We start from the raw sequence: 18,563 nt of genomic DNA, 5'->3' as shown, positions 1-18,563 counted from the left end.
TTTAGGCCCCTTAGTGCCAATTGGGCATGGTTTAAATGCCACGGCCTACCTGAGCATTGTTTCTGACCATGTCCATCCCTTTATGACCACCATGTCCCCATCCTCTGATGGCTACTTCCAGCAGGATAATGCACCGTCTCAAAGCTCCAATCATTTCAAATTGGTTTCTTGAACATGACAATGAGTTCACTGGACTAAAATGGCCGCCACAGTCTCCAGATCTCAACCCAACAGAGCATCTTTGGGATGTGGTGGAACGGGAGCTTCGTGCCCTGGATGTGCATCCCACAAATCTCCATCAACTGCAGATGCTCTCCTATCAATATGGCCAACATTTCTAAAGAATGCTTTCAGCAGCTTGTTGAGTCAATGGCACGTAGAATTAAGGCAGTTCTGAAGGCGAAAGGGGGTCAAACACAGTATTAGTGTGTGTTCCTAATAATCCTTTAGGTGAGTGTATATGAAAAAACCAAAGCTGCATCATTCCTGTCCTCTGAAATAACTTGCCTTGGTCTTGTTCCTTCATGCACAGTATTATGGCACTTGCTTCAAATCGGTTCTGTGAAATAATGAACAAAGGCACATGAGGACAAGAGAGTTGCAATTGTAATAAACCAAAAACAATAATGATAAAAGAGTGTAGTTAAGTCAACAACACCTTTAACATCCCTCCACTTCCTCATTTTCATTGTGAGAAAATACAGCAAAACTGGAACGATAAACTATTGCCTGCTGTGGTTTCAGCGAGTAAGTGATGTAAGTTTGTGATGTGTGTTTATGTATTCAAGATGCTATGTAATGGAGTGGTCTCATGGTGGCTAGAAACTACAACCATAAATATATCTGTGAGCAGCCATTATCGGAGCCAAGCGCAAAGAAGAAGACAAGATATGCCAACATGTCTGGGAGTGTTAGACCAACTGCAACAATGAGCAATTAAAGGCATTTGAGATGATTTTAGGCAAAATGGCTGAAAAATCATATATACAGTCACTAATAATATGATTTAATGGTTTATCACTTTTGACCAAAAGGTGGCGCAGTTACGAAATTGAAGTGGTGTGGTCAGAGTGAGGTGAAAATGACACTGGCAAAGTTTGGTGTCATTATGTCAAAGCATTGCAGAGATCATCTGCAAATCATGCCTCAACTTCATCGCTGCGGTGTAAGAAAACGGTTTTGTCTGTTGACACGAAATTAATAACTTTTTGCTGTCATGGTCTGCAGATGTTACGATTCGATTTAGGTGAAAATCAGACAAAGGGTCTAGGAGGAGTTCGATTTAGGTGAAAATCAGACAAAGGGTCTAGGAGGAGTTCGAAAAAGTAGGTTTGTAAAGGAAATCAAAATATTGAAGAGGAAGTTTGGCCAAATATGGTAAAATTGAGATCTGTGTTCTTGGCATGACCCAAGGAATCAATTAAAACCAGTTTTATGACAATAGTCTAATTTAATCAACAGTTATTAGCATTTTTGGAAAATTCATTATAACTTTTGTCCACAAGGTGGCGCTTCCCTGAAACGTTTTGAGTACTGTCAAAACTTGGTGCCGAAGTCACATACCGAGTTTCGTAATGATACACCAATACGTTCGTAAAATATAGCACTTTTTGACTAAATTCAAAATGGCCGACGCCCAAAATGGTTGATATGGGAAAATTGGATTTGGAATGGCTCAGCGTGATGCCCTGAATCTAAAGAGAACAGGTTTGTATCGCTGGACCACTAGGTGGCACTGCGCCGAAACGCTGCAGGCAGCCTCAAGTCATGGTTGACATAACACACACCAAGTTTGGTTAGAATATGCCAAAGTATTGCGGAGATATAGCCTGACATTCGTTTTTGTGGGCACTTTGTCCAATTCATTTGCGAGTTATTCGAGAACAGTATTATATGAATCTAATATCGTTTTGTCAGCATAGTCTTGGGGCAATGACCTAGGAGGAGATTGGAAAAGTAGGTTTATCGGAAAATTCAAAATGGCGGGTGCATAGGGAGCAATCGAATCGGCTTGAGCCAAGAATTTCGTTTCTAGCCCTTATGGTTCAAAAGTTATTAACATAAAAATGAGTGAAACTTTGGACAGGTGGTGGCGCTAGAGGGATTGAGTTAGAGACTCAAAATTTGCTATAGTGACAGCTCAGACTGTCCTCTATCGGTGTGCCAAATTTCCCGCAAGCGGTTCTATGGGCTGCCATAAACTCAAGAGCGGATGAAGAAGAAGAAGAAACGGAAGAATAATAATAATAAGAACGCTAACGGTTTCACCTTCGGTGCTTAGCCCCTATTAAATAGCATCTGAATATAAAGAGCTGCAGTCTGTAAATTAACATAACTTTTAATTATTGCATATCAGCGGTTTAATGTCTGAGCATAGCGTATGAAATAACTTGCAGAGGAAGCGCTGCTGACCGAGAAGTCCAAGAGTGCAAGTGCTCCTTTTAGAGAATATAGCAGATCTTGCATTATCTTATGTCAGTAGAGATTAAACCACATGCACTTTGAGACCAAGGCACATCATGCAATCCAAGGAAAATACACCCAAAGAAATCAAGACATGTACAGGACAAGTCATGCAACAAGACATACAAACGCATCTCGAATTCTTAAAGGGCATATTGCAGGTTAGAGACCCCAGTAAGTCAATGTATAGAAAAATAATGTATATTTAAAATATGTCTGCTGAGGCTTTTGGAGTCGTTTTTGTGAGGAAAATTTTACTTCCGCATCTAAAAATGCCAAAACCGGACGTGACGTAACGGGAGGGAGTGCGGTCAATTTCAACGATAGGAAAACAATGGATCGCAATAACAGTTCGGTCGCTGAGGAAATGATAAATGTTTATTAATACTCATATGGCCATACAATTATGACACACAATTAGAGACCAGGATTAGACAGAAAAACAGTTAGAGGAGACAAATTGAGTTGTTGTGTGAGGAGAACCAGTGGAGAACCAGTGGTGTTTGCTTATAGATATCGGCCTTTATTCAGAAAACACATTAATGGACATTTTTAAAAAGGTTTCTCCTGGAATAATTTTAGAATTTCTGTCAAATATTAAATTGAAAGATTCTATGTAATTGGTGTTATTATTGCTGTTGTTGTTATTGGTATATATGCCTGATTTTGTATAGTGATTGTTTTTATGTCAAGATTGTTAAATTATTGTAAACAATGTATTGAAGTGATACTGCTGATTGCCATGAATATAGCCATTGTTGCTGATATGGCATTAAATCATAAATAAATAATAAATAATATAGATATCGGCCATTTTGGCTGCCGGCCATTTTGAAGGATGTGCTAAAATGCTGTATTTTATGAACGGATTGTTACGAAACTCGGTATGGGTCATCAGCTCGATGCCCTGAAGGAGCCTGAGAAGTTTTGGAACAGCGCCACCTAGTGGTGAATTTATTTTCCCAAACGCTTATAACTTTGGGTGTGGTTGACTTATTTTCATGGGAGTAACTTTTTTTGTCTCCTGAATCCTTGCCGAGTCCAACAATACCACACTTGCCAGGTTTCGGCGTATGGTTTGTGCAGCGTTGTAATTTAGCGCTTAAAAAACATTAGCTGATATCTTCAAAACCGCTAGTCCGATCGAGATGAAACCAGCGTCAGAAGTTCGGAAACATAGGTCGAAAGCAATATTTTAATAGGCAAATGTCAAAATATTGATAGTAAGGGGGAGTAAAATCCAATCAAAGTCAGGTGTCAGTCACTTTTTTACATGTTTTTTTTCATATAAATGTCTATAACTCCAAAACGAAATGAGATATTTTCACCAAAATTGACACACACATGTATGGGCTCACTCCGAGGACACAAAAAATGGTGGAATTGTGCCTCTTGGTGGCGCTATAATAGAACAAAACATGAAATTCTCATAGACTACAATGCATTTTTCAGCCTTTTTGCCTAAAATCATCTTAAAATGTGTTTAATTGCTCATTGTTGCAGTTGGTCTGACACTGCCAGCCATTTTGGCATGTCTTGTCTTCTTATTTGCGCTTGGCCCCGATAATGGCTGCTTGCAGCTATATTTTTTATTATTTTAATTACTTTTAATTTACTTTTTAAAAAATTTACCTGCAATATGCCCTTTAAAGAAAAGATTCAAAAAATAAATGAATAAAAGACATCATAGAATTTAATAAATTAAAATATGAAAGATTTCACATCATACACCAATAATCAGTGCGATATCAATGTACTGTGCAATATTCCCTATAACCACTTGACCGAATTAGCTTCCATTTGACTCACTAGTGTTTACAAGCATGTGCACCTCATGAAGTTGGTTAATGAATACAAAAGGTGAAGCTCAAGTTTTCATTTGTGTCAAATGCATGATAAATGTATTTACATGTGCTGCTTCAGGAGCGCTGAGGAGACCAGATTAGCCTTCCAGAAACATCGTCCAACACATGTCATTCATTTGGCCGCCATGGTGGGCGGGCTCTACAGAAACATGAGACAGAACCTTGACTTCTGGGTAATTATTAACATGAAGTGGTTGGAAATATCACTGTTGAATGATTGAACTGTACATTGACTGTTTCTTTGTTTTCAGAGAGATAATGTGCACATCAATGACAACGTGCTGCACATGTCTCAGGAGTTTGGGGTGGTGAAGGTCGTTTCCTGCCTGTCTACTTGCGTTTTTCCTGATAAAACCACCTACCCGATAGATGAGACCATGGTAAACTCACAACCACACGATTATGTTTACGATTATTTCACTGTTTTCTGTTCCTGTTTTGCTTGACTTAGTTCTCTAGTTTCCCTGAGGCCTGTTGCGTGAAGAGTAGGTTTACAAATCCATATAAATCCAACCTGGTTTCGAACTCATCCCTGAAGTGTCTGCAGAGACCGTGTCATTTAGACTCCCCCCTTTAAATGCCTCACACTCTCAGAAAAAAAAGGTACAGTGGAGGTACAATTTTGTTCCTTGAAGAAAAAAACGTTTAAAGGTACAAAATTGGTCCTTAGGGTACAGTTAAACCATTGGCAGGCAAGTTCGGTCCTAGTGACTCCAACCCTGGAAGACGTCTATAGAAGCTCTTATTGAGAATTAACAGAGGTTTAGATGCTGATGTTTTATTGAAAAAATTGGTCACCATTATGGTGATCAGTGTTTCATTTAGTTGGGCAGTTTGACTCTTGGCTTTTTATGTGAGTTTGTGGTTTTTGTTACAGTGTTAACACAACACAAAATCTGTTCAAATCAAATGAAGCCATAAACAAAAAAATATCATGAAGAAAAATGTTTGACTAAACTCATCATTGACTAAAAATATCAATAAATAATATTCACCAACAATACTTTCTTGCCACAGATCAGGCATTCTGAATTCTGATTTTTAAATAGTTCTACAGAGAAAAAAGTTTACACGCACACAGATATCACGAAGCAGCATATGCATCTCAACAATGGTGACATAATGCTGCAATGCATGCTGGGAGCCATGAGTTTTATACTGTGGTGGCTTAGTAGGGTTGGAGCTAAACTCTGCAGGACATCAGCTCTCAAGGACCGAACTTGCCGACCCCTGACTTAGAGGTACAAAAATGTACCCTTAAGGGTCCCACCCCAGTGACGGACCTTAAAAGGTACAATTTTGTACTCTTTTTTTGTACTCGACATCCTCAATAAACCCGTCTCCGGCGTGATGACTCCGATCTATTATGACTTCTGACCTGTAATGTTGCCAGAATCATGATCATACACAGTTTGAGAACTGGCACCCGGACAGAGCCTGGATTCTCCCAAGGTTTTTTTTTTCTCCATTCTGTCTCCTGATGGAGTTTGGGTTCTTGCCACCGTCGCCTTTAGCTTTGGCATGCTAAGTTGGGGACTCTAAATATTCAACTATATTACTGATCTGGGGCCTCATTTATAAACGTTGCGTACGCACAAAAGAAGGCGTACGCCGCTCTCTACGCAATAATTGGTATTTATAAAAAGCAAAGTTGACGGGAAAATGTGCGGTCCTTCACGCAAGCTCTGACCCAGGCGGACGCACAAAAACGGCTGAAATGAGAAATGGCGACACCGTCGGCAGATGAAGAAACACGTGAAAGTGTGTGAAACTGTAGACCGTTGTGTAAAAGAAATGGCAATAATGCCTCATAAATAACATGAAGACTTCACAAAGCAAGTCTTACAATGAACAGCCTACACGAACACCCGTTTGATCGATCTGCAGTGTAAAACAAACAAAATCAAACGAAAATTAGCTACAACAGAAATGCAAATTAACACATATTCTGCAATAATATTGGCATGTTATGCAATTCATCCTCATAAATAATATGGTAAACAGAACGAAATAATGTAGCTTACAAAACTGATATTCTCGTCAATGTGTCCGTCTGGCGGAGCAGATATAGATGCAATTAGATAGACAGATAGATAGATAATTAGGGAGATATAAAGTTGTTTTCATAGAAAAAATGTCTTCATCAGCTACGGAATCATGGTATTCATGCATATGCCTTTAGTTTGTTTTATTTTTGATAAAATAACATATGACGTATGTCTCATTCACCATTCAGAAAACTGCAAGAAATTACATTTGCACTGAACTATTTCCAATTTCCACGTACTAACCAATAGGGATAGGGATTAATAGGGATTCCCAAATAATAGGCATTTATCACACTTCCTATTTCCGGAAAGCGAAGCAGTGCACCTCTACTTCCGGTCCCATCGCGACTCAATCAAAACGCGGGTGTAGCTGCAGCGATCCCGTGCTCTAATACTAATGAATGACATCCTTACCTCAGATTTGAACATTTCCTGACACTAAAAGAATAGAGGAGAGCATGGGTGAGACTGATATGGTGGGATGAAGTTGTATGTTTGTGTGTTGTAGGCCTATGCATTTCCAAACTGCGGATGTTTACGTCTCATATCGTCAGCGTGCTGAAATGTTCCCATCCAAATGTGCATTCTGAATAATAAATACATTTCTAACCTGCCGCAGTCCAGTGATTGTCTTCTCATTAACATTACCATCAACGTTTCTCTTGCTAATCATATTTCATACCTGTTGTTACATTTTTTAATTAATTTGACTGATAAACACCCTTACGAAAGTTAACCATGGTTTTATTATAGTTTTTTTTTTTCGTGGATTGACTACCATTTGTATTAGTTTTACTACAAATACCATGATAAACTACAATAACCATGTTTTATTTTATTTGTAATAAAAACCATGGTTCATTTTCATGTAATAAATAGATGAATGAATGCGCGGTAACTGCCTTAAAGAAAGTAAACAATGTTAAGCATTTAATTAATCTTAAACAGTAATACGTTAACAGCGTGACTGAATTTTGGCATAAATGTGTGAATTACATATACTGTAGGCTACAGTGAAATGATTGTCATTGAAAAGTGACAGAACAATGACTAAAATATTAATACAAATCAATATGTTCATTCAGATCTTATTCGTCAGGTCTCACACACACTTAATCGCGGACACTATTTAGACGTGCACTGACACCGTGTGGTGAAATAATCACGTATGTTTACGACCCTCGGCTTATGTCGGATTAAAAAACGACAAGTTCAACAGAGTTTGGAAAATCCTGAACACAGTAATGATCAGTTTATCTCTTCTCCTGTCTCGGAAAATGTCTGGATTTTTAAATCATCCTCCAGATGCTTATTTTAATGGTCGTTTGTTCAGCTAGGTGTTCACAGCACATTGAAAACATGCATAACCGGAAGAATCAGCACACTGCTTCGACGCGCACTTCCGGTATTCAATTCCTCTGTGATAAAGGCCTATTGCCGTCAGTCTCTCTTCAGGGGTCGCTCCGGTGTCCCGTCTCCTCCACCCGTGGCAGACACACTCTGGCGATGGAGCACTAGACGCTTTTTTGCCTCGACTTTGATGTTCGACCGTTTCTTTTTTATTTCGGCGATTGTCTGAGGTTGTGAGGCGACAGCATTTACAGCGTCTGCAACCTTTTGCCACTCAAGTGTCTTTTTGGCTTTAGTAATGCCCACACTGTGCCCTCCAAACAACATTTTTCTCCTCTTTTCCACCTCGCCAACGATAACTTCTACTTCACATTGAGTGAAGTTACGTTTTTTGATTTCCTCTCTGTGTTTGCCATGATTTCGCAATCGATGAATATTAACTTGTGGGCGTTTCACGGACTATTTATGGGCAACTATGGGCGTGACATGAAGCCGCAAAAGCTGCGCTACTTTTAGAATTGATTGTGATTTATTAAGGGAAAACTGCGTAGGACATGCGTGCGCACGGTTTTATAAATCCGAATATTTCTGTGCGTACGCACGTCCTATGTTTCATCCGTACGCCACTTCTAACGCAAATCCTACGCAAAGTTTTATAAATGAGGCCCCAGCTCATTTCAATTATCATAAAGTCACAATTAAGAGAACAATTTTTTGAAAATATGATTTTAAAAGTCCTCTTATTAGATAAAAAGTCATAAATATGACATGCCAAGTCACTGTGAGATGAATAGGTGAAATTAGGACATAAAAATTTGGCTTTAAAATCAAAATTATGTCTTAAAGAATGAAAAATGAAAATTCTGTCATCATTTACTCACCCTCAAGTTGTTTCAAACCTGTATGAGCTTCTTTGTTCTGCTGAACACAAAAGAAGAGATTTTGCAAGCAGAGAGAGCAACCACTGATTACCATAGTAGGGGGAAAAATACTATGATAGTCAATGGTTGCTCTCTCTACTTGGTTACAAACATTCTTCTTTTGTGTTCAGCAGAACAAAGAAACTCGTACAGATTTGAAACAACTTGAGGGTGAGTAAATGATGATTCATTTTTGGGTGAACTATTCCCTTTAATAATCCTAATTAGGAGATAAAAAGCTGAAATTAGATTTTAAAAAGTCTAAATTATGACCAAAACACACACTAAGACATGTAAGAGATGAAATCATGCTTATTTCTTTTTAAATGCGCTTTTAATTTATTTTTTGATTCACACTTATAATAATAATATTTACATTATTGTTTTAATTTTGTGCAATATATTAGACAGAAATGAATCAATCAAAAACTTACTTTATCTTTTCATCTAAAACTAAGCTCATCTCCTGTCATCAGTGTAAAACTGCTTTTGAAGCATGTGTGTGTGAAAAGAGCTGGAGAAATAAAGCTGACTTGACTTGACTAGAACGAAAACTTGACTAAACGAATGAGTTCAATCCAGAGCCATAGAAAACCAGAGTTACGACACTCCCATAGACAAGAATGCGGAAGTAAAGCGTGTCATGGAGCGACCGATGGTTCCAGCACTGAACCCCATTCATTTCAGTGCATCTCAAGCACACTCGCTGGAAAACTGACTAAATTACTGCAGATTTGAAGATTTTATTGCATTAGTTGACCTGAAGTGGTAGGTTATGAAGCGTGTTAGGGTGCTTTCACATCTCTAGTTCGGTTCATTTGGTCCGAACCAAGGGCAAACAATTATACATTGTAGCATTTTTCAGCTTTTTTTGGTTCCTTTCACACCACACTGATTGCTTTGGTCCGAACCAGTTGAAACAAACCAAAATGCAGTCACATGACAACATCCTCATCACTCATTGGCCATGCCGTATTTCCTAAACTGTGAATGCACGCAGGGGCGTCGCACCCACTTTTCCCGGTGAGAGGGTTCAACACCCACTTTTTCTGCAGTTTTCCTGCAGTTTTGCACAAACGCTTTAGGGATGCCACAATCCTCATTATAATATTAAACCGTTCGGTACAGCATTCACGGGTCAATTCGCGCTTGTGAATTGCGTTGTTTTTGTTGTTTTGTTTTTGCAGTGTGCCTGTGAGTCTATGCGCTGATATGAGCAAATATCCAATCACTATACACAGTGCTAGACACGCTTGCAATGCTGGTGTCAGAGAGTTATACTCACAGAACACTAGAGTTATTCACAATCACCAAAGTTCAATATTTGCATGCGTTTTAAAGCCTTGGCAGTTATTCGCATGCTTATGCACCGTTTTAACGCGCAGAGCGCGCGCACTAAACTTGATTACTGGACTAAGTAGTCTTACTGCGCTAATACTGTCAAATACACACAAGGTTAACATAAACACAGTCGGTTATGTGTAAAGTGAAAGTAAATTTGCATGTGTGTGTATATTAGATGCACGTCTTACATTGACAGCAGCGCAGCCTTTAGAGAACACGCTGTCCTTAAAGGGACAGTCCACCTCTAAAATTCTGTCATTATTTACTCACTCTAATGTTGTTCCAAACCTGTATTTATTTCTTCTGTTGAACACAGACAGCTGATGGTAGCCATTGACTTCCATATTATTTCCTACTATGGGGATGTTAATGTTAATAAAACTACAAAAGACATAGAAAATCACTCTGTTCTTGACTGAAAAACATTAATACAGTAGCTTTAATAGGAATCAGTGTATATTTTATAGTGAAGTCTATGTAGTGTTTTATTTTTACATTTATTCATTAAATTTCATACTTAAATGCTGCTGTACAGCTTTGAGCTGCCAGTGTAAATCGTTATGTATATTTATTATATATTATACTATACACTAGGAATGTGTACAAGGTTTTTTTAAGTAAAGTTTTAAGTTTAAGTTTAAAAAAAAAAAAATTGCATTTTTTTCCCTCCTTAACCTCTTTCTGTCCCCCGTCACCTAAGAATAGAATAGCAAAAAACTGATGTGCAGTTCTTGTGCGTTTTCCAAATTTGGGACCTAATGTGGTCATCAGACCAAATTTCTATGAGGCTCCGCCCCTCCTCACTACTCAAAGTTTGTCCGCGAGCTGCCATGCTAAAGTGCAAACTGTCCACAAACACTTCCTCATCCCATAAAGCACAGCTCAGCTGACTACGGCAGCTGGTTTAGTCCAAAAATGATCAGTACTTTTTGCAGTTGGGTCTGTTCGAGGTCGGAACCGCTCCAGAGTGAGATTGCTGCTTCCACACCTGACCAAACGAACCACACCAAAGGGGAAAACCAACTCTAGTACGATTCAACCCAACTAAATGAGGCAGGTGTGAAAGCACCCTTATAGTTGATTGTTATATTATAGATCCCGCCCACTGCCAACTACCCAATAGTAAACCTGGGTTGCCAGTTTGGCGGAAAACACAGAGTATTGCAGCCATGGAAGCCAGCAAACAAACTGGGTCAGAGGTCACAGAATCTACCCGATTCCTAAAAAGCATATTATCAACTTATATTTTGATATTCATTCCTTCAACTCAAATTCCCTCCACAGTGAATACAGACTGTTTGTTGAAACTAAACTGTACAAATTACCTTTGGATTTTTGATCTCAGAAAAGCTTTAAATCAACACGCCACTTTTTTTTGAAAATAGGCTCATTTTCCGTCTCCCCTAGAGTTGAACAGTTGAGTTTTACCGTTTGTGAATCCATTCAGCCGATCTCTGGGTCTGGTGGTAGCACTTTTAGCATAGCTTAGCATAGGTCATTGAATCTGATTAGACCGTTAGCATCTCGCACAAACATGACCGTTTTAATTTCGTTGACGAATAATTTTCATCCTAATTTTTGTCAAACAACCTTTTTTCACTGACGAAAACGAGACGATAACTAAATAAAAACTAGTGTTGGATGACAAAAACTATGACGAAAATCGACTGTCATTTTCGTCAACAAATAAAAGCGAGATGTAAATGTTAGTGAGGGACGATTAGGGAAGAGATCGGGTCAGAACTGATGTCCTGTGTAACAGATGCTGATCTAACCGCTGGAAAACACGGCTCACACACTCCAATCCAGCTCCAGAGCCGCTCAATCAATCAATAACACACATTTATGCCAGACCAGTGATTATGATCTAATGCTGATGAATAATGACAATGTTTACTTTACCATGTTTATATAGTAATATGTTTTAGACGGTGCATATTTGATCTCCTCATCTGAACTTGAAAGAGCTCCTGCAACTGCAATAGAGGCGCAGACATTTCAAAATAAGAGTCCTGGTGTATTTCGAGCTTGCTTATAATTAAAAGTCACGCATTATATATTAGTTTTTGGTTACACAATAAACTGTATTTAATTGCATTCCCATTTAATTCATAGTCAGGAGGAAAGACCAGTATTTGACACATATTCAATAAAGTATCAGGGTTATAATAGTTCCCTAAAACCATTAAAACAATTTTCATTACTTGAAATTAAATAAATGTTAACTGAAATTAAAAAAAATAAATAAACTTACTTGAAGCTTTAGCTTAACCTGATATGGCCTACTGACTAAAACAGAAATACAAAGTTATAAAAACTATACAGATGTTTTTAAAAAACAAACAAAAAAGTGAATTGAGCTCTTTCATGTATTTTTTATGTCAAAAACAAAATGTCAAAATGTCAGTTCGAGTGACAGTCGGTTATGTAACGCTTAAATGCTTTATGTATTACAATTTAACTAAACTCAATAGATTTACCCCCGGTTTCACAGACAATGCTTAAGCTAATCCTAGACTAAAATGCATCTTTGAGCTATTTTAACTGAAAGAATCTTGCACTGACAAATCTTAAAATATGTCAGTGGCATTGTTTTGTCTCAAGATGCACACCAGTAATGTTTTTTTCTTGGGCACGTTTATAAAAGTTACTTAAATGTCCTAATTGAACTAAGGCCTAATCCTGGCTTAGTCTAAGCCCTGTCTGTGAAACCGGGCCTTAGTCGACTAAAACTAAAAACAATTCAGGTGACTAAAATATGACTAAAACTAAATGGCATTTTAGTCAAAAGACTATGACTAAAACTAAATCAAAATTTGCTGTCAAAATTAACACTGAATGACCAAAGAGTTTCCATATTTAAAACTTGACCCTTCTGTAGTTACTCATCGTGTACTAAGACCAACGGAAAATGAGAAGTTGTGATTTTCTAGGCCGATATGGCAGGAACTATTCTCTCATTCCTGCGTAATAATCAACAAACCATGAGTGCTGCGGCGCAGTGATATCAGCGCCTGAAAATAGGCTAACACCCGTCAACATAACCAATGTGATAACCGGCTCACACAGAGAGCGCTGGGGACTATTTTGTGTAATATCATTGCGCCGCTGCACTCATGGTTTGTTGATTATTACGCAGGAATGAGAGAATAGTTCCTGTCATATCGGCCTAGAAAATCACAACTTTTCATTTTCCGTTGGTCTTAGTACACGATGAGTAACTACAGAAGAGTCGAGTTTTAAATATCGAAAGTCTTTGGTCATTTTTGAGCGAGATGCTAATGGTCTAATCAGATTCAATGATCTATGCTAAGCAATGCTAAAAGTGCGAGACCCGGAGATCGGCTGAATGAACAGTAAAACTCAACTGTTTAACTCTAGGGGAGACGGAAAATTAGCCTATTTTCAAAAATAGTGGCGTGTTCCTTTATTGTTCATGACCCCTAACATTTATATATCCAAACCTGTTTGGTGTTCAGAAACATGTCCCGTCCCATCATGGTGTGAAATACTGATTAAAAATGCATGAATGTGAGTAATTCAAGCCGGTGGATGTCCAATGTCTGGTTTCACGAGTGTTGGTTTGCATTGTGTTTTTGTAACTTCTATAGACGTGTTTCTCTCTTTCTGTCTCTGTTCCAGATGCACAACGGTGCCCCGCACGAGTCTAATTACGGTTATGCCTACGCCAAACGCATGATTGATGTCCACAACAGGTGAGTTTTGCTCTCTCCGTCTCAAAGTTCATCGGTTCTTCAATGAGTGTATCTCATGTCCAGATCACATTTCTATTAGGAAAATTTGCTTTGTTTTTTTTTTTTACCTATTATGGTTTTGTCTGCATAGTCACCATGGGCGTAGCTTGACATTTAGGCTGATTGGCAAGACCATGATACTGGTTATTCAGGTTTCTGGGTTTCACATTGTACATTCAGATGACCCGATTAAGGCCCTTATCAGACCGAACGCGTTTTTGCAGTGAGGCGCCTTTTTTGAATAGATTTCTATAGACCCTTTTTCAGTTCGTAAACATTGTGATGTTTTTTTGTGGGCGGAGCTTAGCTGAAGGGCAGAACGATTCTCCTGATCGCTTCACTAATGCTAGCCAGCAAATTTTATTTTAAGGTGAGCTTGTTTATAAACAATGACTGGAGCAATTGTATCTGAATATGTAAGGTCACTCCCTGTCCGGGCCGTGACTGTTATTTAAAAAAGTTAACCTTAAAGGGTTAGTTCAACCAAAAATGAAAATTCTGTCATTAATGACTTCCCCTCATGTCGTTGGACACCCGTCAGACCTCCGTTCATCTTCAGACACAAATGAAGATATTTTAGTGTAAATCTGATGGCTCTGAAAGGCCTCCATTGGCTCAATGCACTTTACACTCTCAAGACCCTTAAAAGACACTAAAGACGTCGTTACAAAGTCCATCTCACTACAGTGGCTCTACAATAACTTTATGAAGCGGCGAGAATAGTTTTTGTGCGCAAAAAAACCCTAAATAACGACTTATATAGTGATGACGATTTCAAAACACGGCCTCAAGAAGCTTCGAAGCGTTATGATGCCGAGTTTTGAAATCGTCATCACTATATAAGTCGTTATTTCGGGGGTTTTTGCGCACAAAAACTATTCTCATCACTTCATAAAGTTATTGTAGAACCACCGTAGTGAGATGGACTTTGTAACGACGTCTTTAGTGTCTTTTAAGGGTCTTGAGAGTGTAAAGTGCATTGAGCCAATGGAGGCCTTTCTCAGCATCAGATTTACACTAAAATATCTTCATTTGTGTCTGAAGATGAACGGAGGTCTGACGGGTGTCCAACCACATGAGGGTCAGTAATTAATGACAGAATTTACATTTTTGGGTGAACTAACCCTTTAACGGACGTAACCAGATTGACCGACCCGTACACGCTCACTCAATGGATGGAGTGGCATCCAGGACCGGCCCGCGGCATAGGCGTAACAGGCAAATGCTTATTTTTACCTTAAACTTTATGCAAGTAGCTGTTCTGGGTACTCCGATTTTATAAAAAAATCATGTCAGTTTTTTATAAACACTTACCACTTTTTTAATAGCCTAATATTTTTACTCTACAGTTGTGCAGTTTTAAGGGGATATAGGGCATTTTTTAAATGTATTTGCCGAAATTAGTAATGTTATTTATATACAGGTTTATTTAAAATAGCAGCATTTTTTGTAACATTCACATTAAATATCTAAATTTTCAGTTTAGGCTACTTCATGGTGAAAACATGAATGCGCATAGTTTAGATCGTTAGATGCCTATAACTATGTGCTAAATGGACACGTACAAGACTTAAAATACAAAGATTTGCTATGAGCTATGAGGAAGTGCAAGTTTACTAATACTAATAAATTAATTATTTTGCTTTGCAAGCAATTTTGTGATTCTGCATTTCCTTTGTACGTTTTTTATTGCCTGATATAGGTCTTAATTTTAATTCATAATGGTCTTAAAAAGGTCTTAAAAAGTCTTAAATTTGACTTGGTGAAACCTGCAGCAACCCTGTATATAAATATGCTGTGTTTGGTATTGAGAGTCTGTTAGTGATATGGACTTCAGTGAACGTTACATAAGGCATATATTAGTACGTATTATGAATGACAGGTTGTTAAGAAGGAAGTTGTTTTAGCCTGTCTTGGAAAAAACCCATAACTTTTAAAAGAACAACATAGGTATCGTTTTCCTCAGCGGATATTCAAACTGATTTTTTTATAATGGATATAATATTATGGACATCGTCCTGAAGAATGAATGCTATATCAGATGGTGGTAATATACACTTGTTTAGCCAATCTCTCTCTCATAATACTCCACATAATACAATAATCTTCCAGCGTTTCTTCATTACTCATTTCTACGTCGTGTATAGTTGGATGTTCTGTTCCTGAGATTCTGTTTTGTAATGTTGTGAGTTTATTTCTAAGTGCTGCAACCATCGGTGACAGAAGAAATACAAACTAAAAGTCCTTGAACTGAACTAAACTGAACATAACACTGACCGCCTCAGGGACTAGCATAGACTGTAAAACAATATGGACGTAGTGTCCGTGACGTCACCCATAGGATTCTGAAGAGCAGTTTTGAAGCGTAAAGGAGCTGGCCGTCGCCATCTTGTCACTCCCGGATAACAGAAAATGGGCAAAGAGGCGGGACGTGGGCGGAGCTGAGGTGACGACTAACAGACAGCAGACAAACGGCAATCCACCTGTCACTCAAAGTGGCCACGCCCTTAATTATGCAGAACTTTAAGGCTTTATATAATGTAAACGAATGAGTTATAAATAAATTCACCCCCTCACAGTCGTCATGAAGGGCAAAATTAGCCGTATAGACCAAAAGCACAATGTGTCCCAGACTGTAAACATGTGTTCTTCTGCTGTAAAGTTGAGCATTTTAACATGAGCTCAATGAGAGTCTGTGAGAGGGTTTCCTGATACAGTATTATAAGTAGGGTTGGGTATCGTTTGGGTTTTTTTCGATTCCGGTGCCAAACCGATACTTTTAAAACAGTTCCGGTGCCTAAACGGTTCCTGAACCGATACTTAAAAAAAAAAAAAAAAGGCCACAAAACGAGGTGGATGACATTTAAATGGCTTTTTATTTATTTATTTTTTATTTAAATTGAACCATTTATTAAAAGTTTAATGTATACTTAAATGTATTAATATAAATAAATACAAAACACAATTTACTTATTTACAAATTATAATTGTTTAAATTCACAGTAAAACCTAAGCCACCTAACCCAACTACAACAGGCCTAATATAACTCTAAATAACAGTTACAGTAATAACAGCAGAGTCTGTATTCTTGCTCTGCTACTAACCAGATTCGAGCTTCAGCTTTATTTTGAAATATGATGATATTCTCTGGCTGAATATTTTAGAACGCATCGCCTTAATGTTTCCATGGCGACGCGTCATGTTTCTCACATGACACACAGCAGCCGCAATAGCGCTGACAGCTCAGCTGTATCGGGTTTATTCGTTTTATTCAAAATATTCACAAACTTCTTAACTGTGTCACGAACTATCTGATATTCAAATGTGTGAGTGAATGTGTGTTAGTTGATCTGTAAAGCGCAAAAAGCGCAATGTTAGTTTGTGCCTCAGAATCGGATCTGTCGGATTTCCAACACTTGAGTTCATTCTCGTCTCACGAAATACATGAAAGTAAGTGACCAGTGAACTGGAAGAAGAATAGAGTTACAATATAGTTACTATATAATGTGCATTTATCTGATGTGAATAAAACACGTAACGTTAGTCAAATTATAACCGTCTGAAAGGATTGTCATTGCCGCTTTCATAGACATCAGTGTGTGTTTTTTGCTAGTAGCCTATATGAGCATTTAAATGTCTGAAACCTGAAATGAACATGATTTGTTTGAAAACACTGAATAGTTGTCATGAGATGTGGTTGAAAACACTGAATAGTTGTCATGAGATGTGGTTGAAAACACTGAATAGTTGTCATGAGATGTGGTTGAAAACACTAAATAATTGTCATGAGTTGTGATGTGACCAGCGCTGAGTGTCTGTCTCTGGTTCGGTGCCAGCCAAAGCACGCGAAAGCACATTTGAATTTTGGCACCGAAATGAGGAACCGAAATCTGCGTTCTGATTCGGTCCGGTACATACCGGTTACACCGGGTTTCGGTACCCAACCCTAATTATAAGTGTGTGTGTTTGTCCATCAGGGCATGTTTTCAGCAGTATGGTCTGCGATACACAGCTGTCATCCCCACCAACATATTTGGAGCACATGACAACTTCAACATTGAGGACTGTCACGTGATGCCGGGGTTGATCCACAAGACGTACCTGGCAAAGAGTGAGACACTTGCACTTTCTGGAAGGATCTGAAGCCACAGAGCGTCCCACATGTTGGTAAATGTGTGTGTGTGTGTGTGTGTGTGTGTTTTGTAGAGGAAGGCAAACCTCTGTACGTCTGGGGTTCAGGTCGCGCCCTGCGTCAGTTCATCTACTCTCTGGATCTGGCTCGTGTGTTTGTGTGGGCTTTGAGGGAGTACAACGAGGTGGAGCCCATCATTGCGTCAGGTACTCGTCCCATGTTTGACATCACACCTGTTGATCAATGGTTGATCAAATATCAAGATCATGTCTCTATTGTTTGTCTTTGTTTCTTTCTCTCTAGTCGGAGAGGAGGATGAGTTGACCGTGAAGGAAGCAGTGGAGGCTGTGGTTGAAGGGTTTGAGTTTAAAGGTGAAGTGATCGTATCCTTTCACATACAAACATTGACAGAACAGCCATCTTTGTTCTGTGGAACACCAAATAAGATATTTTGCAGAATGTTCTTGAGTTGTTGGGCTTCAATAAAGCACCACTTGAGGTTTTTTTAACCCTTAACTAGCCGCTCTCAGTATGACACTAGTAAATCAGACGGTCAGATCAAGAAAACCGCCAGTAACGCCAAACTACGCAAATACCTGCCAGACTTCAAGTTCACACCGTTCAAAGCAGGTGACCAATCTTTAGCATTTGCTAAATGTTCTTCAATAATTGTCAAAAGAACAGT

General features: G+C 38.6%; 1 protein-coding gene across 1 annotated transcript in view; it reads left to right on the top strand.

The window, feature by feature from the left end:
* Nucleotides 1-18,563, top strand: part of LOC307135498 (GDP-L-fucose synthase-like) — a 38,247-nt gene that overhangs the window by 16,416 nt on the left and 3,268 nt on the right. Inside the window, exons 4-10 of the mRNA XM_079832000.1 lie at nt 4,387-4,501; nt 4,580-4,708; nt 13,633-13,706; nt 17,724-17,857; nt 17,953-18,084; nt 18,182-18,261; nt 18,409-18,508. Coding sequence (XP_079688126.1) covers nt 4,387-4,501; nt 4,580-4,708; nt 13,633-13,706; nt 17,724-17,857; nt 17,953-18,084; nt 18,182-18,261; nt 18,409-18,508 — 764 coding nt within the window. The remainder of the gene's footprint in view (nt 1-4,386; nt 4,502-4,579; nt 4,709-13,632; nt 13,707-17,723; nt 17,858-17,952; nt 18,085-18,181; nt 18,262-18,408; nt 18,509-18,563) is intronic.

The sequence above is a fragment of the Gobio gobio genome (assembly GCF_949357685.1).
Source record: "Gobio gobio genome assembly, chromosome: 12".
Taxonomy (NCBI): Eukaryota; Metazoa; Chordata; class Actinopteri; order Cypriniformes; family Gobionidae; genus Gobio; species Gobio gobio.
Note: the sequence above shows the minus strand (reverse complement) of the source record. Positions and strands in the feature narration are given on the sequence as shown.